General features: G+C 34.4%; 1 protein-coding gene across 4 annotated transcripts in view; it reads right to left on the bottom strand.

Moving 5' to 3' along the window:
• The window catches only part of SCAPER (S-phase cyclin A associated protein in the ER), a 537,265-nt gene that overhangs the window by 401,310 nt on the left and 116,914 nt on the right, over nucleotides 1–19,041 (bottom strand). For 3 of the 4 annotated variants that reach the window (XM_027570918.1, XM_027570919.1, XM_027570920.1), the window contains exons 9-11: nucleotides 9,775–10,037; nucleotides 5,688–5,921; nucleotides 1,024–1,194 (exon numbers count right to left, since the gene is read on the bottom strand). In XM_027570918.1, the coding sequence (XP_027426719.1) occupies nucleotides 1,024–1,194; nucleotides 5,688–5,921; nucleotides 9,775–10,037 (668 nt within the window). The remainder of the gene's footprint in view (nucleotides 1–1,023; nucleotides 1,195–5,687; nucleotides 5,922–9,774; nucleotides 10,038–19,041) is intronic. The other variant, XM_027570921.1, reaches the window with a different exon arrangement.

Here is a 19,041-nt window from a genome sequence, read left to right as displayed (position 1 = left end):
TCTTGGTAACTTGTGGGTTTTAGGAATTGCCTGGTTTTTTTTCTAAGTTATCTGATTTGTTAGTATATAATTTTTTATAGTAATCGATTATCATCTGTTGTATTGTTTTCTCTTCCATTTCTCATTTTGGTTTTTGAGTCTTCTCTTTTTTTTCTTTGTTAATATAGTTAAAGCACTGCCAATTTTGTTTCTTTTGGGGGGGAAGTGGTCATGACTTTCAATGTTATATGATTGTTTATTCTGGTCTCTATTTTATTTCTTTCTGATTTTCTTTGTTATTTCCCTCCTCTACTAAATCTCAGCTAAGTTTCTTCTTTTTCTACTCCTTGTGGTGTAATTTAAGTTCTTTACTTCAACTATTTTTCTTAATGCAAATGTTTATAGCATAAATTTCACTCTAACACCTGCTTTTACTGCATCCCATAGGTTTTGGAACATACTGTTTTCTTTTTCTTTTGTTTTGAGATATATTTTGATTTGCTATTTGATTTTATTTGGCCCATTGCTTGTGCAGTAGTGTGTTAATATTTACATGGTAGATTTTCCAACTTTGTTTTATTGTTGATCTTTAGTTTTATACCATTGTGGATAGAAAATATACTTGGTATGATCTCAGTCTTCTTAAATTTCTAATATTTGTTATGTCTCTTTTTATGTGATTTAGCCAGGGGATTCTTCTGTGTGTACTTAAAGAAAATGTGTTTTCTACTTTTCTTGGATGGAATATTTTATATATATCTCTTAGAACATGTGTTCTGCAGTATGCTTCAAGTAAAAAATGTTCTTTTTGGAAAAAATATACCTTAAACTGAGGGTACTCATTTAAAATAAAGCATATCAGAGGCAGAGGGGATGAAATAGGTGATGGGGATTAAGAGTACACTTACCATGATGAGCAATGAACAATGGAAAGAACTGCTGAATCACTATATTGTACACCTGACACTAATATAATACTGTATGTTAACTACAGTGGAATTAAAAATAACTTAACAAAAAATAAAATTAAAAAAAAAAGCTCACAGAAAAATCACTGTCGTTGTCAGTTTCAATATTAATATCATTGTTTTCTTCTGCTTCAATTTCTCTGGTTAACTGCTCCTCTTCAGCAATAGCACTAGCAATGGCTTCTTCATTGGCCTTTTCTAGACGATCTGCTAGCTCCTCTTTTTTAGCAAGAACTTCTGCCATGGACTATAAAATTAAAAATAAACAAAAGAATCATTAGTTGAGTGGAAAGTTAAGTAATCACTTCTTTCTTTATGTTCTAATGACACACTCAACAGTATACAAAAAGTAGCACTGATCTGGAATTATAAAAAGTAGGGTTCAGTATAGGTTCAACCACATGCTACCTGTGTGACTTGGATACTTCTTAAAACCAAGAGCATATATTGTATTCCCAAAATGGTACAATAATCCATGACTTACCTTCTTTATCAGTCTGCTCTGTATGAGAAACTGTGAAGTTATACAAATAACAGGTATTATGAATGTCAAAGTATGAATTTAATTTGAGGGCCAAAATTCAAAACAGTTGTGGATCAAATATCTTTAAAACAAAAGAAAAAATATATATATAAAAGGAACACAAAAGATTTTATTCTGTAATGGTGATGTTACTTTCTGAACATAGAGATCTAACTTAAAAATATGCGTTAGAAAAAAATACAAATAATATGCATCCAAATCATTAACTAATAAATCCATATGATAAGCTAAAAATGTATACTAGAAACTCTAAGGTAAACACTGAAATAACAAATGACTAATAAGCCAACAAAGGAGATAAAATGGAATTATTAAACATAATGAATCCAAAAGAAGGGAGAAAGAGAATAAAAAGGGAGTGAAGAACAGATGAGTCAAAGAGAAAACAAATCGTAAGATGGTATATTTAAAGGAACCATATCAATAATCAACAGTTTAGACTGGTATAGTCTAAATACCTCAATTAATAGAGATTGTCAAATGGGATAAAAAGCAAGATCCAAACACATGCTGCCCAAAAGAAACTCAACTGAAATATCACAATATAAACAGATTACAAGTGAAAGTGCTACAATGCTAACACTAATTGAAAGAAAACTGAAGTAGTAACTATATCAGACACAGATTTCAGAGCAAAAATATCAGGAGGGATAAGAAAGGTCATTTAATAATGATAAAAGGGTTAATTCATCAAAAAGACAAAACATACCTATTTATGGACTTAATAACAGAGATTCAAAATACATGAAGCAGAAATGGATCGAACTGCAAAAGTAAATAAACTTAAGGGGAATGTAAAAAGGTGCTGCCGGTTTGGAAAACAGTCAGATAATTCCTCAAAAAGGTGGAACGTAAAGTTACCATATGACCCAACAATTCCACTCCTATGTATTTACCCCGAAGAAATGAAACCATATATCCACCAAAAACATATATACAAATATTTAAAGCAGCATAATTTACAACAGCCAAAAAAAAGGAGACAGCCCAAATGTCCTTCAACTGATAAATGGATAACATGTGGCATATCCATATAATGGAATATTATTTGGCCACAAAAAGGAATGAAGGCTAAAACATCAATGAACCTTGAAAGCACCATGCCCAGTGAAAGAAGCCAGTCACAAAAGACCACATATATATTCCATTTCAATGAAATGTTCAGAACAGATAAATCTACAGAGACAGAAAGCAGATCTGTGGTCATCTAGGGTAGAAAGGGAGTGACTGTCAATGGGTACTGGGTTTCTTTTTGTAGTGGTGAAAGTGTCCTAAAACTGATCATGGTGATTGTTGCACAACTCTGTGAACATACTGAAAAATATCAAATTGTAAAATTTAAATGGGTAAATTGTATGTCATGTACATTTTATCTCAATAAAGTTGTATTAAAAGAAAGAAACAGTTTCACAGTTATATTCAGAGATTTCAATACCCCTTTCTCAACTGATAGAACATGTATTGAAAAAGCATGGATCTAAGAGACCTGAACAATACTCTCAACAAAACTGACCTCTAGGTATCTTTGTAGAAGAAATGAAAACATATGTTCAAAACAAAGACAAACATTCATGGTGCCATTATTCATAATAGAGAAACTGGAAATGACTCAAACATCTGTCCACAACTGAATGCATGAACATTCTGTGTGGCTGAACATACTGTGTCACACGCATACAGCAGAATACTCCTAAAGACAGTAAAAGAATGAACTATTAGTACACGCAACTACATGGATAAACCTCAAAATAATTACGCTGAGTAAAAGAAGCCAAACAAAAGATTATACTACTCCATTTACATAAAGTTCTGAAAATGCCAATCAATATAAAATGAGAGCAGAACAGTGATGACCTGGGAAGGAAATACCAGAAAGGACAGAAAGGATGGATTACTAAGGGAAATCTGAAAACTTTTGGAGGAAATCATTATGTTCATTTTCTTGATTGTAGTGATGTTTTTATAGGTATAAACAAATTAAAATTTTAACAATTTATATAGTTTAGATATCTGAAGTTTACTGAAAATCAATTATATCTCAACAGAGGTATTAAAATATGCAAATGCTTGAGCCCCAACTCTAACTGAATTGGTCTGGAGTGGAGCTGGGCACCGGTATCTTTATTAATGCTTTCCCTTTCCTCTCCCCCCTCCACCTCCCCTCTTGATAATCTGCCCCACCAAAACACAAAAGATTGCCCCTGGGGAATAGGACAGGGGGAGGGAGTTTAGATGAGAGACTAATTCTTTGCATTATAAACTTTTTCTCTATAAACCCTAGAATATTAACAAACTGTTGTTAATGTGCAACAAAGACCTTACAACTTAAGAACAATTTAAAACCGAAATATTAAAGTTGAATATATATAACTTTGCAGAAAGTTCTCACGTGAGCCTATTTGCTCTCCCAATTTTATCTTCCCCAGAGTACATTTCTATTTAGTCTCTGAAGACCTGAAAAGGTTTTAATGTAGTAGTAGAACTTAGGGATGAAGTAATGATTCAATAATCCATATACAACTTTTAGTATTTTCACAATGTGAAATTCAAATAAATATCTATATATATTTTTTTAATTTCCAAATTTTCATTAAAATTTGAAATTTTAGTAAATCTAAAAACATAGATCCACTGTAGCTAGGTTTTATATTAGCACATTTTTACAATAGTGGCAAAACTTGACCTTAAATAGAAAGGTTCTAACAGTCATTTTTTTACCAAAATTTCTGTTAAATAAGAGAACTGCAGAATTTTTACCTTTAACCAGCTACATGACAATACTGTATTAAGAAAGAAAAGAAAACAGTTCTCTCATCACTGTAGCAATTCTCTATAATCCCCCACTGAGAACCTAAACAAAGAGGTACATATCTAGAGCAAGCCAAAGACTTATCTCTGCCAAGGCAAATCCAAAAACAAAATTTTTTTAAATCTTAGTTTAGTTAAAATTCCTCTAACAACTCTTAAGAATATATTAACACTCATATTTAAAGCAGAGTATGTAAAGTATGTAAATCTGATCCTTAAAATAACCAAGAGTTTTTAATATTCTACCACAAGATTATTTACATATGTGATCAAAATAAAATGGATGAAAGAAGAATTTTTAAATACTTATTTAATGCTTATTTAAGTATAGGATCTTTTTCCTCTTTTGAAATTTGATTCTCACAGAATCAATTCACAAAATAAATAATTTAATATGATAACTAGCTATGAAAATAAAAAATATAAAAATGATCAATTGCTATCTATCCCATACATTAAGTTTAGTATTTATATGACCATAATTATATTCAAACTTTTAAAAACAGTCACACTAAAAGAGCCAAGTTAAAATACAATTTGCTCTTTATTCCTTATTTTAAAAATTTAAATGTTTTTCTTATTACTATAACCCTTATTTTCCCCTTAACCCTTATCAAGTTTCATCTATATCTAATGTTATTATGTCTACAAAATGTAAAATTAGTCTAATACCATCTGTTGATAGCATCTTTCAGCATGATGAGGCATTAACTTTTGAAGAAAACTATAGTATACAGTAGCCATTTAAAAAATAAAATTTGAGTAATTTTTCTCAACAAATGTTTATATGTGCCTACTTCTTTGGAAAGTTACTTTTAAATTAGAATGACCCATTCTGGATTAACCTCAGGTCAAGTATCTTAATACTAAAATGGGAAACAGAAAGACATGAGGACAAATAAGTAGTCATCCAAAAACATAAACCTGTAATTCCAAATCAACGCATTTTTAAAGGTTCTGCAACGGGAATGGTGAATAAATTTCATCTTAAAGACCAACGCCAAGCAAATGATAGAGGCTATTTAAAGTACTAACAAGAGAATTTTTAAAAGTCCAGTAGGCATCCATCAGAGTGCTAGATGCTGCATGGAAGACTTTATTATTACTGGTTTAGTTTCTTAATGCCAGACTAAAGAACATTTGATCAAATCACAAAATGAATGATTTTAGTAATAGTTATTTAACTTGGACAGTCTCATTTTCTTCCTCTACGAAACAAGAATCTTAACTATATCAAAAGCTTGCTCTAAGAATAAAATGTTAAAATGAAATAACACATATAAAATGCTTTATAAAGTATAAAATAATACACAACATAATTTATTTTTATTATTAGGGTTTATGCCCTTTTAATATATTTACTCAGAATTCTGATAAGTTGTTCTTACCAAGTTAGCAGCACTCACATTTGAAATATCTGAAGGGTCCATTTCACTTTCTATCCTTGCTTTCTCTGCTGAAAACATGTCATTTGCTTGCAAAGGAGGTGTGTCAGCTTGCTGAGTAATTGAAACACACTCTGTATCAATGTGAACAGCAGGTATTTCAGAAGTTCGCACAGAACTGTCTTGTAAAGTACTAGTGCCAGAGTTCTTGACATCATCCAATGTACTCACTGTGAACTAACAAACATATTTACAGAATGAATCAGAGATAATAAAAAATACTCACAAACTACTCTATTCTAGAAAAACTGATTATAATAAACCTATCAACTAAAACAGTAGTTTACTGGCTGACAGACAACTCATTCGTCCTTTTTTATGTTTCAAGTTTAAAAAAAAAGAAACAGTAAGCAGCAATAAATTTTATTTGCACACCTACTATGCATAGGGCACTGTCTGAAATGTTTTATGAAATAAAGCTATATTATAATTACATTTTATTTTAGTAGGCTGATTCTTGATATTTCATATAGCTCACAAAAGAAATTCTTGTCACAAGTATAATACTTTGTCTTATATTCAAATAACTATAAAGGTATTTACATGGTTTTTCCAAAAGCTGTCTATTATCAAATGAAGGCACTTTTCACCAAAATATACACTTTGAGGCATTCTATACAAAACATGACACTTGCTCTCTTTAAATAACATTAACAAACCTTAAAGTATCTTTCGTGTAAAATCACATGGTACACAATACCAATTCTCAGATCTAAAAGAGAAACACACCATAAAAAGTATAGTGTACCTGAGCATGAAGTCGCATTCATTATGTAATTCCTATCTAGATTTCCATATCCTCCCTATTACCGTTTAGGAATATTTAACACATAACTAACAGAAATAGGAAAATTAAGTCAAATAAAATATTGTCTTAGGCCAAATACATATCCATTTTTTTAACTTTCCAATTTAGTAAATAGAAACAAGTTTTTATTTTCACATTATAACAGAGTACAGAGAGAACGCTGCTGTGTTTTCCAATTATATTCGGAGTAATGAGCTACAAGTAGAATTAAAATCTAAAATTGTGAATTTAAAATCCACTCACAACACTATTTAAATAACATTACATAAACATTGCAGTAGTTATAAAACTCCCATTTTGATTATTTATATAAATATTAAACTTTGTCAAGTCTTATAAACTACTTTAAAAATCCTACTATTGGTCAAACTTAAAGTGTCTCGAAGTGTTGATTTTAGTGTAAGTATTATTTAAGTTGTATCACATTGTTTATATTACTATCGCCGTTACCTATACATTAGTCAACATAGTTTATAATCTTCTTGGCAATATTTATATTAGCATTACTGATGTTTACAATATAGTCAACCCTGTTTGTTAAAAAATCAATATCATTTATACAACAAAATCAAAGCTAAACTATAAAGTAATGTTGAAAAAATATACAAATATGCTAATTCCATTTTTAGAATGACAGTGGAAAAAACAAATGTTATCAATTAGCTTGGACACCAATAGCAATGAACTTTTTATATTGAAATATTTTAGCAATACTTTACTCAAAAGCTGTATGTATGGATTATCCCTAAAATCCCAAATCACGTAAATTTATTCATTACACAAAACCAACGTAATTATTACATTGTTAAATTTTATAGCTAAAATATATGTTAGCAAAAAGTGATTTTGGGCGCCTGGGTGGCTCAGTTGGTTGAGCGACTGCCTTCGGCTCAGGTCATGATCCCGGAGTCCCGGGATCGAGTTCCACATCGGGCTCCCTGCTCAGCAGGGAGTCTGTTTCTCCCTCTGACCCTACCCCCTCTCATGCTCTCTCTCTCTCATTCTCTCTCTCTCTCTCAAATAAATAAATAAAATCTTTTAAAAAAAAGTTATTTTTTTTTTCTGTTGTCTTTGTTGTTATTACTGGTTTTCCTCTTTCTTTTCTTTACTGGACAAAATGGAAAAATTCACACAAAAAGAAAGAACAGGAGGTAGTACTCACTGCCAGAGATTTAATCAATACAGACCTAAGTAAGATGTCTGAAGTAGAATTTAAAACAATGATTATAAAGATACAGGCTGGGCTTGAAAAAAGCATAGAAGACACTGGAGAATCCCTTACCATAGAGATAAAAGAACTAAAATCTAGTCAGGCCAAAATTAAAAATGCTATTACCAAGACGTGGTCCCAAGTAGAGGCCATAAAAATGAGGATGAACGAAGCTGAACTATATGCTAAGTGATATAAAAAGATTTCTTGGGGCACCTGGGTAGTTCAGAGGGTTAAGTGTCTGACTCTTGATCTCGGTTCAGGTTATGATCTCAGTTCAGGTCATGATCTCAGGATCATGAGATCAAGCCCTATGTGGGGCTCTGTGCTCAGCGGGGAGTCTGCCTGAGATTCTCTCCTTCTCCCTCTGCCCCTCCCCCCCATGTGCACAGGCTCGCTCTAATAAATAAATAAATCTAAAAAAAAAAAAAACCCAATTTTAAAAGAGAGAGAGAGATTTCTTCATCAAGTTTAACATTAAAAGGTTTCTTAAAGGCATATCCAACAAAATTATTGATTATTTCCTATGCGTTTAGGACTTGCTCCATAATGTGGGAATTTTTTTTTTTAAGATTTTATTTATTTTATTTGACAGAGAGAGAGAGACGGTGAGAGAGGGAACACAAGCAGGGGGAGTGGGAGAGGGAGAAGCAGGCTTCCTGCTGAGCAGGGAGCCCGATGCGGGGCTCCATCCCAGGACCCTGCGATCATGATCTGAGCCGAAGGCAGACATTTAACGAATGAGCTACCCAGGCACCCCATAATGTGGGAAATTAAAAGGCAACATAAGATACTGTTCACAAGGAGCTTCCAATCTCACGTAGGTATATATACATTAAAGAGTTACAGAACATCAGGAACAATGTACAATTAAGAGCCAGTATCATCATTAAGAAGAAAAACATGGAAGTTGAGTACAGTTTCCAATAAAAATAAATATCCTAGAGGTAAAGAGAGAAAACTTTAAAAAGCAGATACTATTCTAAAGTGAGAAATATTGTAACTATTCTTCCACTTTTATACTTAGCTCCTGTGCCATATCAAAGAATATCTCTTATATTTCATTTTACATAAAATTATACTAGTTGAACATGAATCTCTATGTAAACAAATACCTGAAAAATTCATTCATCAAATAAGGAAAATAAATTTCAAATGGACTAATAGCAAAAATACCTAGAATATCAGCTTTAAAGAACTGTATTAAATATTAGGAAATTATTCTACACTTGAATTGCAGGGCATAAAAGGAGAGCAAGTCCAAAAGATCCTTTCTTTCATCACCATTTTTAATAACACTCCAAATGAAGCAGTAGGATATCACTTAAAAGAAGTAATCAACAAACTTGGGCAAACTAATATCCTATGCCTCTAAATGCCCTCTAAGGGCAATCACTTTATTTCTGTGAAAAATGCATAAGCTAACTTGGATAATGAACTAACTGAAAAACATTCTACAAAAAAATAAATGCAATGTATTCTTCAAAAACATTAACAGTGAAAGACAAAAATAAACTGAAAACCTGTCCCAGGTGAAAGATGTTTAAAAAAGAAAAGGCTAAATACAATGTGCGATTCTAGATTGGATCCTGGCTCAGGGAAAAAATTCTATAAGGAAATTACTGGGACATGAATATGAATTATAAATTAAATGAAAACACTATATAGATGCTAAATTCCCTGAATTTTACAATTAAAATGGTTAAGTAAGAGTTTCTTTATTCCTTGGAGATTATTTAAGTGAATGGTTATGATGTTTGCATATTACTCTCAAATGTTTAGCATACAGTATGTGTTTGTGATATATTGATATAGAGAGAAAAGAAAAAAATGAGGCAAATGTTAATCTGTGAATCTAGGTAAAGGGTATAGGAGGGTTCATTGTTCATTCATGTAACTTTTCTAGAGATCTGAGATATTTCACAATAGAAAGTTAAGTACGAAAATAAGACATTCCAGCATATACACATCTTTTATAAAAAGGCAATAAAAGGATTTTCAGAATGTACTACCTGGGTTCTTTCAGCAAGAGGATGGTCACAAGAGTATAAGGAGTCTTTGGACCGAGATTCTATAGTATCAGAAGGTCCATCTCCAGCAAATTCACCTTTCTGTATGCTTTCATCAGGTAAAAGATGTATATTTTCTTTATCACTGTCATCCTTTGACCTTAATGTTTCTGTTGCTACTGAAAGTTTTGTCATCACTGCTGTTGATCGTGAACGAACAGGCCTTCCTCTTTGAACAGTCTCCCATCCTTCAGGATCTTTCCGTTCTATGCAGTTGAGGGAAGGAAATAAATCAAGATTTCTTTAGATGATATTTTCAAAAATCTATAAAATAAAAACATTTTACAATCTAATTCCCATTAAATGTAACTAATATATAAACATGACACTAATTATCGTGCAAGGCATAATGTGTGCATGTGCATGTGTAATATCTAATACAACTACACTGTAGGGTAGGTATAATTTTCCCTATCTTACAAATGACAAGACTGAGATTCAGATTAAGACTGATATAAGGCCACAGAGTCAGAAATAATAAACATTTATACAGTGTATACTATATGCTAACATTGTTCCAAGTGTTTTACACAGAATAACTCCTAATCTTCACAACAACCCTTGTAATACCAGAACTATCATCCCAAATTTGTCATTGGTAAAATCTATCATTTGTCATTTCATTTACCCCATTTGTCATTCAGAAAAATGAGACAAAGAGAGATTAAGTAACTTCCCAAGGTTGCACACCCAGAAAAGGTAAAGCCAAGATGCAAGTCCAGACAAATTGGTTCTGGTGTCCATGTCCCATTGGTTACATAAAAACTGCCTCTCTATCTTTCAAAATCCAAACATAGGCCTACCTCCAAAGTCTGAGATTTTTTCCTCTATCCTAGTACTAATGACATACATTTGGCTTAAAAAAAACCTATTAAGACTATAGACTATTAATTGAAGGAATCCTAGAGGATCTAATCCAATATTTCACCACACATACAAGGAAACCGAGGACCTGCATCCAAAGTTTACACAGCAAAATATCCTAAAATAAATAAGAATCTTCCACTGAAATGTTTCAAAATGTCACAGGCTGAGGTATATATGTTTACAGTGATGTATATAGCTACAATTTTTAAATTTTATAGGCTAATTGTACTCTTTCAAAATTAATACAAAGACTTCCAGTTCTGGCCAAGATGGAGTAGCCCACCGTCATCTCCAGGTCCTCCTTCTTACAAGAGAAAGCCTTGGACAAAACACATAAAATAAACTTAGGAAGATTTTAAGAGACAGAAAGAAGTACAAGGATTGCCAAGAGACCCTGAGATTTAAAAAGCGGCACAGCAGTGAGTTCTCTAGGTTTCCTTATTATACTCCAGACAGGACGCCATACAAACCTCCAACCCCGGAGGACCTAAACATAAACAAACTAAGCATGAGCAAAACCTGTTTTGCCAAGCCAAAGGACAAGGAAAAGAAAAGCCTAACAAAACAGAAAATCTTTTTGAAGATATTCACTCTATTCCAGTCGAAGATCAGTGGAAATCCTGTGCCTATGGTTTCAATAGGGTAAGCAGGGACCTGAAGTTCCACTGCCAACTACCAGAAGCAGATAGTGGTCCAATTCCCCCACCAAAGTAGTGTCAGCAAAGCTGAATGGTGAGTCGAACTTCCACCTCCAACTGGCATCGACAGAATTAAATAAGACAGCAGAAACTGGAGTTGTTCATCACTCCACTTTCCCACACCCTTACTGTCAGTGTGGCCCAGTGGGAAGATGAACCTCCATAACCCACTGAGCAGAAATGAGACTGAATGAGGCAGTAGAAGTCAGAACTGGTAGAAAGTGGTCCTCCCTACCCCAGGGTCAGCAGGGCCAAATGGTGAACACAGCCTCCACTTCCATTCAGCATCAAAGGCAGAGTGTGAAATAGGGACTAGTCAACATTCTGTTCTCCCCGCCCACCAATATCAGGCAGATACCTGTAGGAAGCTGAGTTTCCACCCAACCAACATTAATACAACAAAATTAAGTGGTGGAAGGCAGATTTACTTGGCACTTGGATCTCCCTGCCCCTTACCATGATATCAACAGGGCCAAGCAGGGAGCTAAGATTCCACCTCACTCTACAGCAACAAGATGGCGTGAGTTGTCCTCCCTTCACTTTGCCCCTCCATAGCTCAGGGGGACCCAAAGAAGAGATGAGCTTATACCACCAGGAGGAGCCAAGGAGATGGTAAAAGGTGGTGCCCCAATTTTGCTGGGAAAGTGTCACTGGGAAAAAGAACAGAGTTTCAGGGACCTGTGGGCCAATAATAAAAGAGGTAATGTGTGTCATCAGAGTCCCAGAAGGAGAGGAGAGAGAGTGTAGAACTAAAGAAGTATGTGAAGAAAGAATGGCTGAAAATGAGCCAAGCTTAATGAAAGACATAAAACTACAGATTCAAGAAATTAGGAAATATATCCCACCAAGCCCAGGCTAAGACACATAATTAAACCATTGAAAAAAAGAAAAAAGAAAAATTATTGAGAGCAGCCATAGGGAAAAATATATTATCCACAGAGCAACATAAATTCTAATGACAGCAAATTTCTCATATGAAATATTGCTGGCTAGGAGGAAGTGACACATTTTTCAGGGACTGAAAGAATGTCAATTGCAAATTCTATATCCAGTGAAAATATCCCTCAGGAATGAAGAGTAAATAAAGGCATTCTCAGATGGAGGAAAAACAAAAAGAACATATCAGTGGCAAACCTGCCATTGAAGAATGGCTAAAGGAAGCTCCCTAAAGAAAAATGAATAAGAGAAGGTGGTTTAAAACAAATCAAACAGGGAATACTGAAATGAGTAAAAATGGAGGTAAATAGAATAAACTATTCTTCTCATTTTCTTGAATCATGTTTGAAAGTAAAACAAAAAATTAAAACACCATTTGATGTAGGAAACAATATAATTAAGACAATTACATATAGAAGTAGCAAGAATAAAGGGAAACAATTAGAAGGTTTCTACATTTCACTCATGGTGGTAAACATCAAAGCCAGTAGAGTATGATAACTTAACATATGTACAATGAGTACCTAAGACAACAACTATAAAAAAAACCTGTACAATAAAATATACTCCAAAACACCATAAATATGTTAACATGGAATCATAAAAAAATGAGTTCAGGGATGTATATCTTCATTGTGGAATGCTTTTATCATTATATAATGTATCTTTATTTCTTTAGTGGTTTTCTTTGCTCTGAAGTCTACTATATCTGATATTAATATAACTACTGCTTTCCTTACTAATATTTGCATTGTGCATCTTTTTCTATACTTTCATTTTGAATTTACCTATGACCTTGCATTTAAGTGAATTTCTTGTAGATAACATATCACTTAATTTCTAACTCACTCCCAGGAACTGACAGAACTAGATAAAAAAATCAGCAAGTATATAGAATTGAACATACAATCAACCAACTTGAAATAATAGCATATACAGAACAGTCTACTCAACAACAGTAAAAAAAATTTTTTTCAAATATATACAAAACATTCAGTATGATAGACCATATTCATTCTATAAAATAAACTTCTATGGACAAATTCCGCAGTAAATACAAACTACCAAAACTCAACCAAGATGAAACAGACTATCTGAATAGTCTCATAATTATTATAGAAACTGAATTTGTACTTTAAAAGCTCCCCCCCAAAAATCTCCAGCCCGATATTTTCTCTGGCAATTTCTACAAAACACTTTTAAAAGGATTAATAATTTTACACAAACTGAAAATTGAAAGAAAGAAAACTGAAAGGAGAGAATACTCCCCAAGTTATAAGCCTAGTTTTACCTTAATACAAAAACACACACAGACAGTACATAAAAATAAAACTAAATAACAATATTTCTCATGAACTTAAATGTAAAAATCATCAACAAAATATCAGCATATCAAATCTAGCAATGTACAGAAAGAATTACAAACCATGACCAAGTGGAATTAATTTCAGGTATGCAAACCTGGTTCAACATTCAAAAAATCAATGCAATCCACGACTGTCAACAGACTAAACAAGGAAAATCATATGATCTTATCAACTGATATGAAAAAGTGTTTCACAAACTCTAATACCCATTCAAGAGAAAAACTCATTAAACTACAATACAGGGGAACTTACTCAACTTGATAAAAAGTATCTACAAAAAGCCTACAGCTAGGGGCACCTGGGTGGCTCAATCCTAATGTATCTGCCTTGTCTCAGGTCAGGATCTCAGGGTACTGGTGCTGAGCCTGGAGTCAGGCTCCCTGCTTAGCGGAAGTCTGCTTCTCCTCCCTCTCCCTCTGCCCCTAGCCCCACTCATGCTCTCTCCCTCTCAAATGAATAAATAAAATCTTAAAAAGAAAAAAAATAAAGCAAAGAAATGAAACTGTCCCTAATTTCAGATGATATGATTGTCTACAGAGAAAACCCTGGGGGGGGGGGGGGGGGGAGAAAGAAAACCCCAGGGAATACACATAAAATATCCAGAATTATTCATAAATTCAGTAAAGTTGTAGGATATAGGTCCAGGCACAAATCCACTGCATTTGTATATACTAACAGTGAACATGTGGAAACTGAAATTAAAAACAATTTACAATTACACTGGGGTGCCTAGGTGGCTCACTCAGTTAAGCATCTCCTTCAGCTCAAGTCATGATCCCAGGGTCCTGGGATCCAGCCCTACATCTGGCTCCCTGCTCATTGGGCAGTCCCCTTTTCCCTCTCCCTCTACCCCTTCCCTCCACTTTTGCTCTCTCTCTCTCAAAAATCTTTAAAAAAAATTTTCAATTACACTGAAGAAAATGAAATATTCAGTAATAAATCTAACAAAAAAGGTATAGTATGTGTATCCTAAAAATTTAAAAGGCTGATAAAAAAAGACCTAATAAATGGAAATACATATCATGTTCATTAGAAAATAAATGCTGATTAGAAAATTCAGCATAGTAAAAATGTTGGTTCTTTCTAAATGATCAACAGTTCTAATGTAATTTCTATCAAAATCCCAGCAACATTTTTTTAGATATTAGAGAAGCTTATTCTAAAATTTATATAGAAAGACACAGACTAAAATAGCTAAAAACAATTTTTAAGGAGAAGAATAAAGTAAAAGCAATTACTCTATTCACTATAAGGCTTACCACAGAGCAAGAGTAATCAAGACAGTACAGTATGGGTGGAACAACAGAACACAGATCAATGAAATAGAATACAAAACCCAGAAATATATCCACACAAATATGCCCAACTGATTTCTGAAAAAATTTCAAAAGAGAATATTAACAAATGGTGGTGGAGCAATAAGACATTCACAGGCAAAATGTAAACCTCCACCTAAAACTCACACTTCACCCAAAAATTGACTCAAAATGTGTCACTAATTTAAGATGTAAAATTATAAAACCTTAGGAAAAACAAAACAAAAAATATCTTTTGAATGTGCTAGACAAATGAGTTCTTATACTTGACACCAAAAGCATGATCCATAAACAGAAGGCCTAATGGACCTCATCAAAATTGAAAATTTTCCCCTGCAACAAACTCTATCAAGAGAATGAAAAGATAAACAGTCTAACAAAGAACTAATGTCTAGAATATATAAATAATGCTAAAAATTCAACAGTAATATTACAAACAATACAAGTAGAAAATGGGCAAAAGAAGTGAACAAACATTACACTGAAGGGTACATACAAATGACAAATAAGTACACAAAAGATGTTCAACATCACTAGCCATTGGAGAAATGCAAATTAAAAACTGCAATGAGATATCACAATATACCTATCAGAATAGCTAAATAAAATAGAGTAAAAAATACTGGTGGAATCCATGGCTAGAAGGGTGTTAAGTAAAGGGTATGAGATGTCTTTTTTTTTCTTTCCAGTTCCACTGAGATATAATTGACATATAACATATTAGTTTAAGGTACAACATACTGTTTGATATATGTATATATCAAGAAATGATTACTGAAATAAGTTTAATTAATATCCAGCACCTCATCCAGTTACAAATATTTTTTTCTTGAGATAAGAATGTCTAAGTTTACTCTCTTAGCAACTTTCAAATATATATATACCACATGTTCTTTACCCAAATATTCTTTATCTCATGGATCAAGGGGCACTGAAATTGTTTCTATGTTTTGACTATTGTAAATAATCTTGCTATGAACAAGTACAGGTATCTTTTCAAGGTAGTGTTTTCATTTCTTTTGGATATATACCCAGAGGTGGGATTGCTGGATCATATGGCAGTTCTATTTTAATTTTTTGAGGAAACTCCATACTGTTTTCCATACTGGCTGTAACAATTTACACATATATATGCATATGTGTCTATATATATATACATATATATATAGACACACACACACACACACACACACACCACATCTTCCTTATCCATTCATCAGTGAATGGACATTTCCCTTCTAAATACATATAAAGAGGAAACAGGCAAGACGGTGGAGCAATAGGGGACCCTGTTTCAACTGGTCCCCTGAATTTAGCAGGATATCTACCAAACCATTCTGAACACACATGACATTAGCATGAGATGTAAGAATATATATCTGGATCTCTACAAGCAGATAAACTCCAAAGGTGGTGAGGTAGGAAAGGTAGAGTCTGTGGGCAGATCTCGGAGGATAAGCAGAAGAGGGAGGGAGCCAACATAAGCTGGCTCCCAGAAAGTGATATAACACCAGAGCGCAAAAGGGTCCTGCCCTGGGGACCAGGCAAAAACTCGAAGAGCATTAGCGGCCACGGAAAGGCTTTAGAGCAGTGCTCAGACAGGATCCACCGACTGGGAACAGCTCCCAGTTTTAGAAGCACAAAAGGCAGAGACACACCCGGGTCCTGGGGTCAAACTCTGGGAGAGTTTCTGCGGGCATGACCACCGAGGGAGGCTGAAGTTTTCAGCAGCACATACAGAAACAGAGACTCTGTGTCCTGGAGGGCTCAGTGAAGAGCAGACTGCATTTCTCTGCTCTCGGGCAGAGGTTTGGGTGTGGCCATTTTTGCTCTGACTCTCAGAAGAAACTCTGAAGGTCCTAGGAGAAGAAAAGCTCAAAAAACTGCTTTCCACTGAGCCCAGCTCCACCCCCACACAGGGGGAAGGGCAACTCTGCGCACACAGGGTTAACTGAGAAACAGTGGGGCAGGTCCCCCCCCAGAAGACAGGCTGGAAGAACAAGAGGTCGACAACCCTAGAGTCTCTATAAAATGGGTGCATCTTGTTTGGGTCGTGGTTAATACCGTGCACACCTCAACCACCCCTCAACAGAATGACTAGGAGGATGAACTCCCAATAAAGAAAAGAACCAGAGACAATGGCCTCTGCCACAGACCTAATGGATATAGATATAAGCAAGATGTCAGAGAAAGACTTCAGAGTAGCAATTATGAAGCCGATATCTAGGCTTGAGGAAAATATTAGCAACAATACAGAATCTCTAAGGGCAGAAATGAGATCTAATCAGGCTGAACTTAAAAATGCTAAGAGATGCGGTCTAAATTAGATACCCTAACAGGTAAATGAGGCAGAAGAACAAATTAGTGAGATAGAAGATAAGATGATAGAAAGGAAGGAGGCTGAGGATAACTGGGATACACACCTAGAAGCCCATGAGAACAGAATTAGAGAAATCAAACATTCAAATATCAGAATTCATGAGATCCCTGAGGGGGTGGAGAGAAAGGACTAGAATGTATGTTTGAGCAAATCGTAGCTGAGAACTTGCTAATCTGGGGAAGGAAACAAGCATTTGTGTCCAATAGGCAGACAGGACCCCTCCAAGATCAGTAAGAACAGACCAACGTCCCGGGACATAATAGCAAAGTTTGCAAATCTTAGAGCCAAGGAAACTATCCTGAGAGAAGCTAGGAGGAATTGATTTCTTACGTACAGAGGGAGGAACATTAGAATAACATCAGACCTGTCCACAGAGACCTGGCAAGCCAGGAAAGGCTGGCAAGATATATTCTGTGTACTAAATGAGAAGAACATGCAGCCAAGAATACTTTATCCAGCAAGGCTGTCATTAAGAATGGATGGAGAGACAAGGAGCTTCCAGGACAGGCAGAAACTAAAAGAATATGTGACCACCAAGCTGGCCCTGCAAGAAATATTAACAGGGCTTCTATAAAAAATGAAAGAACCCAAGAGTAATAGAGACCAGAAATTTAAAGAGACAATCTACAGAAACAGGGACTTCACAGGCAATATAATGGCAATAAAATCATCTTTCAATAGTCACTCTCAAATGAACGGCCTAAATGCTCCCATGAAATGGCACAGGGTTGAAGAATGGATAAAAAGAAACCACCCTTCCATAGCTGTCTATAAGAGACTCATTTTGAAACTAAAGATACCTCCAAATTGAAAATGAGGGGATGGAGAACCATTTATCATGCCAATGGTCCTCAAAAGAAAGCTGGTGTAGCAATTCTCCGATGAGACAAATTAGATTTTAAACTAAAGACTGCAGTAAGAGATGTAGAGGGACACTATATCATACTTAAAGGGTCTATCCAACAAGAAGATCTAACAATTGTAAATATCTATGCCCCCAACATGGGACCATCCAACTGTCAACCAAAATAAAGAACCATATTGATAATAATACATTAATAGGAGATTTTAACACTCCACTCTCAGCATTGGACAGATCATCTAAGCAGAAGATCAACAAAGAAACAGCTCTGAAAGACACACTGGACCAGATGGACTTCATAGATATATATAAAACATTCCACCCTAAAACAACAGAATACTCATTCTTCTCAAGTGCACACGCAACTTTCTCCAGAATAGGCCACACACTGGGTCACAAATCAGGTCTCAACCAATACCAAAAGACTGAGATTATTCCCTGCATATTCTCAGACCATAATGCTTTAAAACTGGAACTCAATCACAAGAAAACATTTGGAAATATTCAAACACTTGGAAGCTAAAGACCACTCTGCTCAAGAATGTTTCGGTCAACCAGGAAATCAAAGAACTTAAACAATTCATGGAAACCAATGAGAACAAAAACACATTGTCCAAAACCTATGGGATAAGGGGAGTCGTAAGGGGGAAATACATAGCCGTTTAAGCCTCACTCAAAAAAATAGAAAAATCCCGAATTCACCAACTAACTCTACCCCTTAAAGAACTAGAGAAAAAGCAACAAATGATGCCTAAGCCATGCATCAGAAGAGAAATAATTAAGA

This window comes from Zalophus californianus, chromosome 6, assembly GCF_009762305.2.
Source record: "Zalophus californianus isolate mZalCal1 chromosome 6, mZalCal1.pri.v2, whole genome shotgun sequence".
Classification (NCBI taxonomy): Eukaryota; Metazoa; Chordata; class Mammalia; order Carnivora; family Otariidae; genus Zalophus; species Zalophus californianus.
The sequence above is the reverse complement of the archived record's forward strand: the minus strand, read 5'-3'. Positions and strand labels throughout refer to the sequence as shown.